The sequence below is a fragment of the Salminus brasiliensis genome, chromosome 8 (assembly GCF_030463535.1).
Source record: "Salminus brasiliensis chromosome 8, fSalBra1.hap2, whole genome shotgun sequence".
NCBI lineage: Eukaryota > Metazoa > Chordata > Actinopteri > Characiformes > Bryconidae > Salminus > Salminus brasiliensis.
In genome coordinates this window covers 16,479,669-16,496,420 of record NC_132885.1, presented here as the reverse complement: position 1 = coordinate 16,496,420, position 16,752 = coordinate 16,479,669, and the positions used below count along the sequence as shown (strand labels likewise).

General features: G+C 40.0%; 1 protein-coding gene across 1 annotated transcript in view; it reads right to left on the bottom strand.

The window, feature by feature from the left end:
• chn1 (chimerin 1) overlaps positions 1-16,752 on the bottom strand; it is a 47,617-nt gene that overhangs the window by 18,573 nt on the left and 12,292 nt on the right. Inside the window, exons 5-7 of the mRNA XM_072685823.1 lie at positions 14,445-14,476; positions 14,225-14,338; positions 9,986-10,274 (exon numbers count right to left, since the gene is read on the bottom strand). Of these exons, the coding sequence (XP_072541924.1) occupies positions 9,986-10,274; positions 14,225-14,338; positions 14,445-14,476 (435 nt within the window). The remainder of the gene's footprint in view (positions 1-9,985; positions 10,275-14,224; positions 14,339-14,444; positions 14,477-16,752) is intronic.

Here is a 16,752-nt window from a genome sequence, read left to right as displayed (position 1 = left end):
ACACACACCAACCAAGGTCATACAAAGGAAAATACACAGTCCACATGATACATGAGCTAATACACACAAATAATTACTTCACATCAGAAACTCATTTGGTGTGTGAGCGCCATTTCACCAGGATTAAGCAAAGGATGAATCACGCCAGTGTGCAGAGATTTAATCACAGAGACATTTAGCCTTAGTATTAACATTTTCTTGATGCTAAAAAGACTGACCAATCTCTGCAAAACAGGTATGGAAAATGATTTGCCATCTTCTTAAAGCCTTCTCTTGCCTTGTGGGCAACATTTACTTTAGTCCTTTTCATTTTCAGAGTGCTAGGCAGCAAATGGCTCCAAATGGCTGCCAAATGTTGGGACAAGGCTTGAGGCCTTCTTTGAAATTTAATCACCTGGCCTTTACTAACAATATCTGTGAGCAAGCCATTGCCTCAAAAACGTTAAGATTCTGTAAACAACTTTGTACTCGGATACTTACAGAATTCTGGTTTAATACAGATTTCAGAACTGTGTGACTTAATATAACAGGTTTAAGAGTTCAACGGTTAGATTTTAAAGTTACACCCCCCATCGCTTTACATTGTTTTCTAGCTTGGTCTGGGACAAATAGCTGTTAGAATTCAGGCTTATTATGCAACTATCAAATCACACTACCCAAACCTGCGGAATTATGATTACTCGCTAGATTAGGACATGCAAGCCTGCTCATTCAAATCCTCCAAATATCCAGAAAGATGCTGTAGATCATGGTCATTATTAAACATTCAGTGTTGTGCATACATGTTCTAGAATATGCAGTGAGTAATTACGATAGTTGGTATTCAGCCAGCGTGTGCTAAAGTACTGAATGGGCAAAAAACGAAAAGTACACACTGCCCTTGTGTTCGTACCTGAAGTCCCTGCAGAACGATGAGCCATCTATTCCCTCCCTCTCTCCATCTCACTCTCTCACAGTGTACTGCTGATCGATAGCGTTATGCAACCTAGCCGCATTCTTCTCTCAAGCGCATGACAGGAGAGAGCAAGGACACATGCTTAACTGCAAACTTTCGCACGGCTTACGCTGACAAAAGAAACACAGAAAAACTCTGAGAACAGACAGAGCTGCAGCGGTAAACAGGAATCAGAAACATTTAACCCAAACAGCTCAAGGATCAAGTGCTGATAGGACCAATCCAACATCTTGAGAAGAAGGCTAGGAAGGATACGCTTACACTGTGATATTTAATTAGCATCCAAAATCACTAACGCTGCCTTTATGCAGAGGTCTGCTGTATTACAGTACAGTATTTCAGTCATGAGAGGATTGTTTTATATAAGAGGAGATGTAGTGCTACAGACAATTTATATGTGAAGGGCGAAAACATCTAATGTAACTGCCAAATCTCCAAAACGACCCCCCCCCCCAAACAATGCAAAGAACTGGGGTGAGGATGGGGAGAAATATGTGGTTTCTATTATCATTATTTTATACACCAAATGGAAATAACAGAATAAACTGTAAGGGGCAGTGATTTGTTGACTATTCTTCTGGTTTATAGACGTGCACTTTTATGTTGTCGCTGTCGGACAAGAACCTTCTATCTCCATTTTGACTTGATGTGCATCACGTCTCACAGTTCTTCACATGGTGTCAGAATTTCATAATTAATGGACCAATAGAAATGACTGAATTAGTGGAATTACACTGTTTGTATTGAAGCTTGGGGTTCTTTAAGCATTGATGATACCCAACATATGCTTAGAAAAACAGTCTCACATAATAGCAACATTTACCACAATACAATATGATAAAGTTTTTTTCCTATTGTTGCTGTTGATGTGTTTTTTTGCGACAATGTTTAAGAATCTTAATTTTTTTTTAAAATTGCTAATAGTTTTAAATAAACCTGAAAAGTCTTTGAAAGGCAACGAAATATTATTCAGGTTTGTTCATTTTGGTTTCATTTTAAAAGTACTGGAATTAACCAGTAGATTACACAGCAGTGTAAGAAGATTTATAGATACAGTTATACTGCAATTTTGTCTACATTTCAGCAGTAAGGCAGAAGAAAACAACCAAGCTCCATGTACACTTCACATTTTTGTGAAATCGGCAGCTAGAGTGGTTGATCATTGCATCTGCAGGTGGCTCATTCCCTGTATTGCGGTTAAGTTACATAAGAACTGAATTTGCAACTGAGGAGAACCACGCTTGTCAAAGGGCTCAAACATCTAAAAGTTCAGGAATGACTCATCAATATAAGAACATCAATATTGGGTATGTGTGTGCGTGCGCGTGATGGCTGTGTGTGGGTGTAACAGCATCTCCTGTAAAGAGCTCCGTTCCCATAGGAACAGTACTTGCGTGCATTTCCGGTGAGTAGGAGATGCGATTATCCTGTTTGCTGAAACAGGCTCAGAGATCTCTGGAGAAGGCAACATTACTGCACACTTAAAAACCACCACAGGCTGCCTCAATTATTCAACCTGTTTGTCTCACACACACAGATTTTCTACACATACGAAACCAACCTAAATAATCCTGCGCCTTTAGAAAAGCCTCCCACTCAAACCTCCTACATCAGATGTTTCACAGAGGTCCTGTGGTTTACAGTGTTTATTTACATCAGAGAAGAACTGGGTCAAACAGCTGGAGCACATTTGAACAACTTTTTAGTATGAAGTTCATCATTCACTTTTGTAGAATACCAAACATTTCTACACGGACAAATGTTTAAAAAGGGGAATCAGGATGCTGGATGATTATCCCACCTCATTCCAAAAGTACTGGATGGAGCAGCATCATTCCAGAGAACACAGTTCCACCATGCTGGAGGGGGGGGGGGCTTTATACCCCTCTGGCCCACGGCTGGCATTAAGCATGGTGCCAATAGGTTCATCTTTATCTGCTCCAAAGAGTCCTATTCTATTGGCAGTACCTCCCTACAGGAGAAAATGAAACCACTAATAAACAGATAAAAAAAAAAGCATACAATGTACTTTAATGATGAATTATTACATTTGTTGCCAACCCAGCAACTGAAGAACCAGCTCACTCAGTAATTACATGCCTTCTGCAAGGCAGTAAGACATGCACGCATTAAAAGTTGCAAACATTTGCTTTTATTTTCAGTAGCACGACCAGGAAAATCCAGGAATCCACAGAAATGGATGCGGTAAGGGACAGTAAGGGGCAATATTGTATAAAGTACAAGTCAGTCAGACTTACTAAAATTAACAGAAAATCTGTCCCGACAGAACAACACAAGTATTAACAATGATCTAGCCCTAAGAGCACATATATTGTACAAGGTTTTGAGGTTGACTTAAACTAATTAGACAAAGTATGGTTTACCTTGCGACGTCACAATATTCAACCTAATATTTAAAATAATTACTATACTATAATAATGCAATATTGAGACTAAAACATCCTTAAACATAGAAAACTGTGCTGTTTAATTAATCAGCATTGTATACTATACACTATGTCCAAATATTTGCGGACATTCCTTTTAATGACTGAATTCAGCTACTTTAAGTTTAACCAATTGCTGACACAGATGTTTAATTGTGCGCACACACACACACCTCATCTAGTCCCCGTAGAGAAGTACTGCCAATAAAATAGGACACAATAGATACACATCTATTGTAACTATGCTTAATGCCATGTGTGGGCTGAAGTGGTATAAAGCCACCCCTGGAATGACAATGATTCATCCAATAATTTTGGGATGAGGTAGGGGAGTTGGGGAAGAGGTAGAGTGGTGATTATCCAACATCCTGACATCACCAACTCTCTTGCCGATGAATACAATCCAATCCTTACAGCAATATGTCAAAAATCTAGTGGAAAGCCAGTAGAGAAAGATACTCCACCAAAAGCTTGATAAACTTTTAATACCCCTGATTTCAGAAGAAACAATGAATGAGCAGGTGTCCCAATACTTTTGTCCATATAGTGTAGGTGACTATAGTGTAACTGACTGCTAAACAAGTGCAAGTGCATGTCCTCTGCACTATAAAGCAAAAACGAAAAGGTACCACTAGGCAGGCTACTTTGCATTTTGGACAGGCAGAAGCAGCACAGAACTCTGGTATCTGCAGCCCAGTTTGAGCTCCTTTTGGAGATACAGAAGTGTATATATGCAAAGAAACATGACAAACCAACCCTCTGACATTTGTCAAAATTTGTTTGGGGGCGGCTTGGCTGTTGCCATGTCAAACACAGAGACAACAGAGATTGGCCAAGTGAGCTCATGTCTCCTCACAGTTCCAATGGTGGGCAAATTAAATGATGCAGTTTCAACAGCCGTTTTTTGGTGTGCAAATACACTACTGTTAGTAAATCATCCAATTTTTAAAACATATCTATAGTCTAATTACTACCTTTTTCTCAAACTGTAATAGTTACCCATTTTTGGTATTCTGATTATTAACACTGTTCCATGTATTCAGTCACAACTCAACCTTGATAACTTCTACAGTACAATTACATGCACAGATCTGTGCATAACCAATGAGACCGTTTTTAACAAATGTCATGAGCACAAAGATCAGATGGGACAAAGCTACCATGGAAGCTGAAACATTCACATGCAAGATGTTTGGCTTGAATAGCGAACAACAGTGGGCGTCTCGGGAAGCGAACGGCCCCTTGGTAGTTTGGACTTGCAATCCACAGAGCTCCTTTGACTAAGAATGCTTCTTATTCACAGAGCTTATTTTGTTATTTTGTTCCACCATCATCGCCACTTTCTTTTCTGTTTATAAACTGAGCCTGGAGCTAGAAAAGCCAACCACTGCATCTGCAGCGTGACTGTGCTTTCAATGACCTCTGACTGACTATTGCAAACATAACTAAAAAGACACTGTGTTGTCTAGGGAGTGTTGCATACATGAGCAGGGAAAGCCCACAGAATTCTACACAATGATTAGTGGCACTGACATCAGGGCAAGCGTTCCATGCACAAATGCAGAAAAGGTCATTGGTGACACTATGAGGCTCGTCTTCGACAAAACTAGTTTACATGACATGTTTAGGAATATCATGAACCACTGAACTTGAGCGTTCGCTGTGAGATTTCAGGATGGTTTCTCTAATGTAGGAAGACATTGTTTTGTCCTATTTAATTGTAACCCCTCATGTATACCAGCTCTCGTGTGTTCTTCTTGTGCACAAATAGCTTCATACGTCCATGGAACTGTGACTGAGAAGACAGAGAGGACATTTCTGCTAAAAGGCATTTAATATGCAGGACATGAAGACCAGCTTGAAGTTCTTCCTGGTCAGGTCTGGTCTGCCTTTACATCTACTCACGGTTTCTGATGATAGTCACTCATAGGATATAAGGGAATATCAGCAGTAGTAGTTCTCCATGCCCATGCCTGCATGGTTAGGTTAGTATTCTTCCAGCTCTTCTAGAATACTGAAAACACTATCACAACAGTGTTAGAACATTAAACTGGCCTGTTTTACTTTACTTACTAATGAAAGTGAGAGACAGTGACCTGACTTTCTAGTATGCTCCAAAGCCTGATTCTAAAGCACACCATGAATTTCAAGACAGGAAAGAAAAACAACGACAACAAAACACAAACACTAAAAATCACGGCTGAATAAAGTTTGCACTGTCCAGGTTCCACATTCAACTTTCTCATTGTTTCAGTTAACAGACGTCAGAGAAAAGGTGCTGAACTGTGCTTCTGGATGTCCCTTATTTGACACCATAAGGCCCTGTTTACAGAGGACTTTGTTTGCCAATAACCAGTCCAATAACAGCAGTAATAATACCGGCTTCTTGTGCTGAGACATGAAGGAGAATCTCTGACTCCGTCTTTGATTTTCAATTGCAGGAGATTACAGATATCTCTGGCTCCAAAGAAAGACGTGTATCTTTCCTGGTCTGGCTACACCTTCATATTTCAAGCAATCCTATGGAGACACAAAGCAATTTACACAGCAGCACAGGATACGTCTCAGAACCAGTACAAACCATTCCGCTCTTTTATTAACTCCCCTTTGCAACGGACATAAGTCAGATAGCAAGACTTCCTTCACCCATTTGGTTTATCTCCATAGTTTACTTTTCCTAAAATAAAAATCGAATATTAAAAGCTGTAAGTAGAACAAATTAACAGACTAATGAAAGATTGTGGGTTCCAGCTATTGGTATGAACTACATGAGACTGCATTAGCATGAAAGCATCAGCTAAAAATCCATGCCATTTTTTAGCACTTGCCCATTTTAACAAAGCCATCCAAATCATATTGTTCCAAAAGGTAAAACAGCAATTAGACCCTCTTTGCTTTGGAGAATACAGATCATGAACAGAATGTTTATTCACTGCAACTGCAATCCTCCCTAATAATTTAGTCCAAGAGGCATAATGATGACTGTGGGTAATTAGTGCACGTTTAAAGCAGTGCTGATTTGCTCTTTAGCTGGCTGATTAATTGTGCTGCTGAGTTGATTGTGTGTGGTGTGAGCATATGGCAGCTGCAGCGCCTCTACGCTCTGGCTCGCTGGCTCAGATGAGAATGGGCTAAAACCAGTCAGCTTGGGCATAGCGGAAAGACGTTAAGTACAAAAACACTGCGCAAAGAACATTCTAGCAGGTCCATGTGATATAATGAGAAATACACACTGGAAGAATATAGGTGCTTTAAACTGCTAAAGAACCTTTACCTCAAGTGAAGGTTCTTTGGACTTTTAAATGGTTTTAAATACCATCTCGATTACAAACATGGCTCTTTATGGTACTACAAGTGCTTATTTTATTGCTTTACTCCAAGAACCAACTGAAGCAGCTTTTGTTTTTAATGGTGTACTAGCATATCATCGCGGTTATGCAAATACCTTGCATCTCTGTTTTTGTCTGGCACTTGTTCTTTACATTGTGTCAGTATATTGTGTCAAATTGACCAATAGAAATGCTCCAGGATTATGTGGAACAAAATATTTTTACATTGACTTTAATTGAAAGTTAAGAAGGCTTTTTCCTTTTCCTGTACAATTTCCATTTTGGAGGTAAAGTTTTTGCGTGATAGCTACGATACATTGTAGATGTATATTCTGTATCATGTAGGGGTGCACAAATTATAGCAGAGATTAGAGAGCAATTATAATAATTTAATAATAATTACTACTACAACTACTACTACTACTGTTATTTAGTGCTATATTAGAATTAAAGCTGATCGCCAATTACTCAGTGTTGTATCTTTAGCTCAAGCACAGTGGCTAAACACTGTTACATAAAATAGTGAAAACCATTAAAATAATGGTCATGTCTGATTTAGCCGTACAACGACCAGTGCTATAGGATTCAGAACACGTTTTCTATTCCTAGATTTTCAAGCTGATTTGTCACACATTAATTTGTATTTATCAGGTTAACCATTTAATCCCCGATATGAGCTAATTGAGTATGTATTGCATTGAGTCACTTTCAGAATCTTTGAGAAATACATTTAACATAAACCACAATATGAGAAAGCAGGCAACCACCTTTTCTTTTTTTTTTTTTTTACCCCCACCCCTCAAGTTCATTTAGATTTTCTGTTGTGCATTTAAGTGGCATGTCCTCCCTCCTCTTGTTTTGTCAATTCACAGTCATTTTAGCTCTGATGGTATCCCTCCTGCCGTTTCATGTTTGTTTTGCTAATACGATTTGTTGTTTACATTTCATTATACCTCAACAAAGAGTGTGGGGTGTCTGCCACCCCCCCCCCCAGTCAAAACTGGACTGTTAGAAAAGAGAATAGTCAGCCTGTGGAATAACCCACGCTGAGGAGGTGGGATGAAGATGGTAGTGCATCGAAAATGTGAGGCATCAAATGTTTCACCCAGTAGAAGAGGAAATTGGGATGTACCATACCCCTATTACTCTGAAGTCTCTGAAACCAGGCTGGGTGGTTTATTCCTCCAAAAGTATGATGTGTATGATAGAACATTTGATTAACAATATGAATTTTGAAATTACCAAATGCTTTGATCTAGCTTAACTTGAATGTGGATGAAGAGAAAGTTCTTATTGAATTTATTTTAGTATTTTTTGTGACAGAGTTCCCTATTAATGCAAAACTCGTTAACAAGCCCAAGTGGTATACCTACTTAAATGGTCTCTTCATTAACTGTAAAAAGTAAAGTGGGGATAGTGAGGACACTGAAGACACACTCGGGAGCGACACGTACAACAGTAATTCATCAGCATGAAGTTCAGCCTACCCTCAAAATAACTGAAATGTGCTGGCAGGTGAGAAGGGCAATTTTAGTGGCTCAAAGGCTAGGTTTAAATAGATGAGGGCCTAAAGGGCACCTTTGCCTTGTACCACACTGGAGGTTAAAGGTTTGTGTGTGTATGCTGAATTTATAATTGAGACAGAAGGGGGGGATACAGCTATTTATCAAGAAGATAGATGATGGACCAAATTCAAGTTTTCCATATTAGTAAACGGATAACTTCTCTCAACCAGGAATTTAGTGGTGATTTATACTAACACCTGTTTGACCTACCTTTGTGATTTAGAGCCATTACTTTAGCAAAGATTTTAACATCTGCATTTTAACAAGTGTGATGGGCCTGTGAGATGTACAGTCCCCGTAGGGTCTTCTTCCGTTTTAGCTACTGGAGTGATGCAGGCCTGACTGACAGGAGAGCTCCAATCTAATTTTGAAAATACAGAGGCTACATGTGGTGAAGGTAATGAAGAGTTTCTGTAAAACCCAGTAGGAAACCCGTAAGGACCGGGGGATTTTCCTGTCTGCGTAGATGCTTTAGCCACGGTTATTTCTACCTTATGATCCAACCTTCAAATCTAAAAGGTAGTGAGATGTTTATCCTGCTGATCTTTAGTGCGTCAGAGCATGAACGTCTGGCTAAATAAAACGCCACAATCTGAGTCACACAGAGTTTTTCTTCCCTTTCACAAGAGGAAACACTCCAGAATCAAAGGTTCAGAGTCACAGACAAGCGTGGAGGTGGGAGAAATGATGTCAGACATGTTGTCCAAAAAAGGTATTGAGGAAGAGGTACATGCAGTGCATGCGCACACTGCGGATATAAACAAACACACAATCACTTCTCAACTCAGGGACAACTCACTGAGGCATACTGATCCAATAACACGGACACCCAGACCCAAAAAAGCAAAACAGTCTAACACACTATCTCTTACATGTCTAACAAGTTATTACAACAAGATAAAACTGGCCAGCAATGCAGTCATAATAAAAATTTGCATGCCCTGTAGATATTTTACTCGTCTTCCCCAAGGAAAGTATCGCCACAATTTGATTCAGATGACAAATACGGTGCAAAAGGCCTTAGTACAATGATGTGATGATTATCATTTAGACACAAGTACAATTACTGTAAAATAGCAGCTTAACTGAACTCCCAAGCAAAGCTGAGCAGTATGGGTGGAGGATGGGACTTTCTAAAAGCCAAACTAATTAATCCCCCTCAGAGTTTAGTCTCATTAGAGCTTCCAGTCTGAGGAGCAGTTACATTCACACTCTCACTCTCGCGCACACATAAAACATCAACCATGTGCACAGAGAGCGAACAAAATGTACAGTACACATTACACATAGACAAAGGTGTATCACAATACTATACACAAATACAGATATTTAAAAATCTTAGTGCTTTAATTTTATTAATGTGCTGGGTATCTGGGGAGTAAATGGTATCTGCCCACATATAATCTAAATAACCTCAACAATAAGCAAATGTAGTCAGAAAAGTTGCTATATTCCAAAGCTACTCTACTACATTCTTAATTTAGCTTAATTTGGCCATCTCGCATTACTGCATTACAGCACCAGCTGGCAACAAAAGAACAGCAAGAAAAATTAACAGTGACTGTTCATAACGGTCACTATGGCAGAGTTGGCCTCTTGATATATTTTCATATGAAAACCCAAGCTATGACTCATACACAGACAAACAGACAGACAGACAGCAGCAGTGAAATATTAGTCAAGACTCACCCTCCCCTCCAGGCTGCTGTCCTCTCCATGAGGCTCTTTCCCATCAGGTATGTCTCTGCTGACGGGGGCAGGCTTCTTCAGCGCTGGCTCGCGGTTCAGAGTGGTGTAGCCCACATGCTCATAGATGGGGTTGATGGTCATCTTCGCAATGTACTCTGCGGCTTTGGTCTCGATGTACAGTGTGATCAGACCGTCGGTTACCAAGTCGTGAATGGACTCGAAGCGTTTTTCTCCCACAAAGTGCTTCCCATCATAATACAGGCGGAAGTTTCGAGTTTGATTGCCAAAGCTGAAGGAAAGACGAGAGAGAGAATTTTATTAGCGAAACTAATGCGAAAAACATCTGCTGATGTTTGCATACGAGAAGTATGCAAAAAGAAACATTCAAAACTGACAAGTATGCCAAAATGTTTAACTACAACAAAAAAAATGTCAAAGACAGACAAACTATTTTTTAAATTAGTTTATCCATCTGTCCACATTCTGATGTCAAATCAGATGCATCCTTATGACTCAATATTTGCGCTTTGCACCTCCTTTAGCTTATAAACAACCTTCTGAAATGACATTTTCAAAATCATGGTGGAACAGAGAACAAACTACAATCATTACATTTGTTAAAATTCATTTTTCCATTTCGCCCTGTAATCATAATAGCAGGAATCACTGCACTAGCAATGCTCCCAACACTAGGAGGGTAAGGACTTAACACAAGTCTTCTCCAATACATGCGAAGCCAGCCACCACCTCTTTTCAAACTGCTGCAGCATCACCAGACTGTCGACACGTTTAGGGAGAGTCGCAGGAAACCGCAGAGTCTGAGCCAAAGTGATGAGCGATGAGGAGAGAAAGCATGGGCAATTGTGCTCTCTCTGACTCTGGCCACTGACAAAACTGGCATAGCTCCGGATTCAACCTCGCAACCTCTATCCATAACTCAGAGCCCTAGGAACAGTGTAACGTAAAACATACACAGAGGAACGGAGCCTGTGTTTTTAGAGTATTTAAGTATTTAAACCCAGGAGCAGTGAAACACAAATATCTAATTTCAATATCCAATGCCAAGGGGCAACACAGGAACTAAGAGGAAACAAGGGGCTACATATGAAGTTTGTCTTTGCAAAGTACACCCTCAGTCACAATGAATCCATATTGTATGCACACACGGCACTGTAGCGTGAAATGGTCATCATTTGTAAGTTAAATTAACAAATGTTTCAAAAGAAAAACAAAAAACGGTCCATATTTCATCGATAGTCCCTTATGCTTTTATATGTAACCATTTTAAAGCTATTGTTTAAGAAAAAGTCCTTAAAAATGTATGTCTAAAATGTGACTAAATATTACCACTGCCCTGGCTAATGAAAAAAAAAAAATGCACATGCATTGGTTCTCTCACTGCTGTGAAAGCATCTGACAGGAAATGCAACACTATCCTCAGCTTACACACATTTACACACTTTGAAGGACACCCATATCACATTCCCGAACTAAAGCATTTGCGGTTGTGAAGGATTCAGAGAGCCACAACGATCAATAAGGAAGTTACAAAACGTCCATGTTCCACAAGCTAGCTCTGCCTTTCATCACCAAACACTGAGCAACACACATTAACACACTGCAGGCCAGAAAACAAAGGGCTATCAATCTTATATCCAACTTTCAAGAGGCTGAATGTGCTATGGTCTCTTCATAATGAGAGACCAGTGACCAAACAGACAGTTTGAGATACTCTCCATCAGAGCACTACTATTGACGGACTGCAAAAGATTAGTAGTAAAGATTAATTATGCATCAGCCTGCCTAATTAGGCCTAAGAAATATCAATCGAAGTTTTATCATGCAGTCAGTGTCTCCATTATGTGAAATTGATCAGGTAATTGAATATTGATGAGGAATAACCTTATCGCTCAAGGCCAAGAGGATACTAATTTTGAACTCAACAGATATGTCTTCTATAATTACTCATACGCACACAATTAGTCAGTTAACACTTTATATGCTGTAAATCATAGAGACATGCAACGATCAGCTATAACAATATTACCACTGACAGGTAAAGTGAAAAACACTGATTATTTTCATCTACAGCGGCATCTCATATACAGGCAGCAAGTAAACAATCAGTTGTTAAAGGTAATCCGTTAAAAGCAGGAAAAACGGTCAAGTGTACGAATCCGAGCCACTCTGACAAGAGCCTAGACGACTGGGTCAGAACATCTCCTGCAGGATTTAAAGGATCTGCTGCTAATGTCTTGGTACCAGATACCATAGGATCTTGTGGTGTTGTGGAGTCTGTGCCTCGAATGATCATATCTGTTGTGGTGGGTGGTAATAAATTAAAGTTATTAAAGTAATTATCAGCCAATTACTGCATTTGCCGTATAATACACTAAAAGTCCCCCTCCGTACAACAAAACAGCGTAATACTGTAATAGGGAAGTATTTGGTTACATCATACTGACTGCGAAAGAAAAAGAAAGCAAGACAGAGTGAGAGTGAGAGTGAGAGAGAGAGAGAGAGAGAGAGAGAGAGAGAGAGAGAGAGAGAGAGAGAGAGAGGGCATGGACAGGGGGTGGAGCGCCGGGGCACGAGTGTCCCACGTGCTCAGTGTATCAGCAGGTGAGCAGGCAACGGCTAAATTTAAGAGAGGGTTTAAAGTCTCACTCTTTTCTCAATCTCTGCTTCTGCCAGGGCACCCATTTACACACAGATGTACACTCCATATCCAAAGGTCTGTAGACCCCACCTTCTCCAATATTTCTTTCTAAATCAAAAGATATTAATTTTTTTTTTTTTCAATCTTTACTGCAGGAACAGCCTCTACTGTTCTGTACTGTCAACTACATATGGAAGTACTGCTGTGACTGCATTCAGCCACAAGGTGAAGAGGTCCCAGGTAATGATGCTGGACACTTATACTAGATATGTATACTAGGAATGGACTGACGTGTCAATTCTGGATCAATGCCAATATTAAATCTTTTAATGTATATATTTATGATATGGATATGCTACAGAATACATGTCCCAGGAAGCTTTTTTTTTTTTTTTATCAGATTTTTCGCCCATTTCGTTTCCAATTTGGACCGCCAATTACCCAACCTGTACGTACCCGCAATGCCCCCAACACTAGTGAGGGCGGACCAACACACGGCCCCTCTCATGCCCGCAATCACCGGGCACCAGCCTGCAGACGCCAGTAACGGCCAGCACCGCACTGAAGCAATGCGGGATCTACCCACCCAGAAGAGAGCAAGGCCATTTGTGGGGCCTCAGCTGCCGATGGCTAGCTGCTGTGTGTTGGGCGAATAGCAGAGTGGTCCACTTATTGACTTGTGTTTAGTAGTGTCTTAACTTAGAGGCATCTTTAAATTTTAGCCTATTCAAACTAGCTGAGGTTATTCTTAAGTAAATAGCAAAAGACTTTTGTAAGTCGCTCTGGATAATAGCGTGTGCTAAATGCCTTAAATGTAAATGTGCTGATGGCTAGCAGCATGACCTGGATTTGAACCAGCGGGAAAACCACCACTGAACAGCGTGTTCATGATCGAGTGGAGTTCAACTCTAATGCTAATGCTAATACACACGCTACAGAAAACTAAATCATACATCCTTACTATAAAATGTTGTTTGTTGACTAGTGATGTAAATTACGTATATCAGCCCAGAGGGTGTAGCGCTACACAAAGGAACTGGGAGCTGAATGGTCACAGAGGGGAGTCAGACTGGATTATTAGATATTAAACAAGTAAAGTCTTTACTAAACTAAATAAATCAGTCCAGAACATCTCATTATAGAAACTGCTAGTGAGCCAATAAGATAGTGATCCAAATGTCAGGGAGGTGTGGAATATATAAAAACAAATTATAATATAACATAATATAATTATATATATGCCCAATACTACATAGTGAATGCGCTAATCTTTTGTTAATGTTGCTCAAATCCTGAGGCCAGTCTGGCTTGTTTCAATGGGTAAGATAAAGCCATCCACATGCAGCATTACATCACCTACATTCAAGACAAGGGATAGAATTAGATGGCTCTGACTGGTTTGCCTTCAGGATGGTGGGGGAGAAACCTTAAAATAGACTTGGACTGTTTATCTTCAGTAAGAGTCACTGAGTAAAGGAGAAAAGCCTAAGACTGTGAACAGGGGTGTGTAAACGACAGTCATAAAAAGTAAAAGAACGAAAGCGTATGAATAGACAGATTAAAAGAGGAAGTTAACAGACCGTAAGGCTAAAGTGTAGGTCCCAGGTTGTCTCTGACTCTCTCTAATGAGGTAACTTCCCTCTGCCACACTCAGCAGCTGATCTGCTTCCTCTCTGGAGATCATGCCGTGGTACCTGAGGAAGAGAATTATTTGCATTTCATTACATTAGGCAGAGCTGTTTATGATGTTGTAAAAATAAATAAATACCAAAAAAACAAACAAAAAACACTAAAACTCACTCCCGTCCATAGTACTTCGGCCTGTTCTCAACCTATAAGGAAAAGGGGAAAAAAAATAAAAAAAACAATACAAATCAAACACAGTCAACCTATATCATCTAATCAAATAGCAAAGTATTAACATGGCCAGTGATGAACACACACATACACTGCTACTGTATTCACTCCTTTTCTACAAACACAAACCTCTGGTTGAAAAGTTGCTATACAAATGAAGCACATCCTCTTTGTCACACAAAAGCCTAGCGTGTTTATTTTGTAAATTCTCACTTTTTCCACATAATTCGACATTGAATCAAAAGTTTATGATGAAAGTCATTTTGGAGCATTTCTATTGGTCTGTTCAAGTTAAGAAGGGTTTTTTTGAAGATACAATGCATTTAATTGCCAGCAAGGATGCTTCCATGATTTGCAAGTTTTAATTAGTAGTATTAACAGAAACAGTTTAGTTTGCTGTTGCCACTTCTTTTGAGCTTCTGGTACCCCCGGGTGCTGCCAATCAGATGCCTGTCTTCTACAAATTTGCATTCAAGGTTTTCTGGACGATAGCCAATCTACGGTCTCATCGGGCCGTCAGGAGGCCTGCCATGACTGCCCTTCACAGTCAGGCCCGTTTGTGCTGGTGTCGGCAACATGTGCACTGGAACCTGAACATGGGGAGGAACGTTTGGTTCAGCAAGGAGTCCAGATTCTGCTTATGGGAGTTGCATTTTAGGGTCAAAGTGTGGTGATGATTGTTGCACCGACAGAGTAACATCTTTAGGTGAGGAGGTGGACGGAATGGCCTGCCAGCTGTCCTGACCTCAACCCCATTAAAACACTTGTTGTATCAGCTTGGGCGTGCTGTTCGTGCCAGAGTGACCAACACAACCACGTTGGCTGACTTACGACAAATGATGGTTGAAGGATGGGATACTATCCCAGAGCAGTGTGTTAGCAGGCTGATGGCCAGCATGTGTATGGTTCTTCCACACACTACTGAGGCTCCTGTTTGTTAAATGAATAAATTGTTAAATTTCCATTAAATTGATAGTTTCTACAAACTTCAATCATTCAGTCCATCAAATGATTTAATGGCAGAATAAGCCATTTGGCATTGGAAGAGAGAATTTGCCAAATTTTTCATGGGCGCAACCCACATACTCAGCTCTGCTGCTCACCCCACAAATCCTTACAAATGTGGCACAATTTACAAGGAAAAATAAAAAAAGATTTACGGCCAAGAAGCACTGTTACAACAAAGAAATAATCCACCAAACACTAAGTGCTAAGTTTGATAAACGGAAAATTGCTCAAATTAAAAATAAATAAATAAACCCTACAAATGTGTGTATTTAAAAGAAGCCAGTGTTTTCTGTATCCCTCTATAAGCGAGGGCTGCTAAACAAAAGGAGAGCAGACGGTCATATATAATGTATGATAGGCATCCACAGAGCAGGCTTCCACTGTAAATGGGGTATTACCACATTAGCATAAGAAAACCCAAAACAGCAAGCCCAGTCGTTTAACCTTGAGTTGATTGTGAGGTTGCGATCATCAGAAAGCACATGAATAGGGAACAAGTGCAGATTAAAATGATATTGGCTCATTTGCAGATGCACAGAGTACTGCCTTCTCTGTATTCACAACACAGTCACCAGTCTTCCCTCCCCCTCTAATACACATGCATACACACACCCTTACTCCACTTTGTCTTACTATTCTGCGGGGGAACAGAAAAGGCAGAAAGAATTGGAGAAAATGAGAGTAAGGTACATGAAAATGCTGTATGTGTGTTTTCCAAAGGAATGGGGGGGGGGGGGGTTACATGGCTGCTCTACAAAGCTCTGGGGAGTTTATGCTGAAAGACATTTGCATGCTTTCAATAAAAAAAAAAGAAACCTCACACGACCCCTTGGCCAGGGATAAACACAATAGATGCAGTGTAAATCTGATTTCTCATCTGTATGCTGTATGTCTTCAATAACAAACTTTTCTACTCTATATTATTTGGATACCACAATTTATTCTGTGCATTGTGGTGGAAAATAAATGTAAAAATTGTGTGTGTGTGGGGGGGTCAAGGAAGAATTGCACACGCAGAAGAAGAAACAATGGTTTTCAAGCTGTAAGGGGTTAATACGTATCCATGCTGCACAGTGACAGGTTACTGTGTTTGTGTGTGCGCGCTGTGCTCTTGTGTAGAAACACAGCTAGGAAAGCTACTTAAGACTGGAGTACACAGCAAAACAGTAAACAGGCATTTTATCTGAGATATTTTAGATAAGCATAAGGCTTAACTGCTGTCTTTTACGGTCTTGTTATTGCT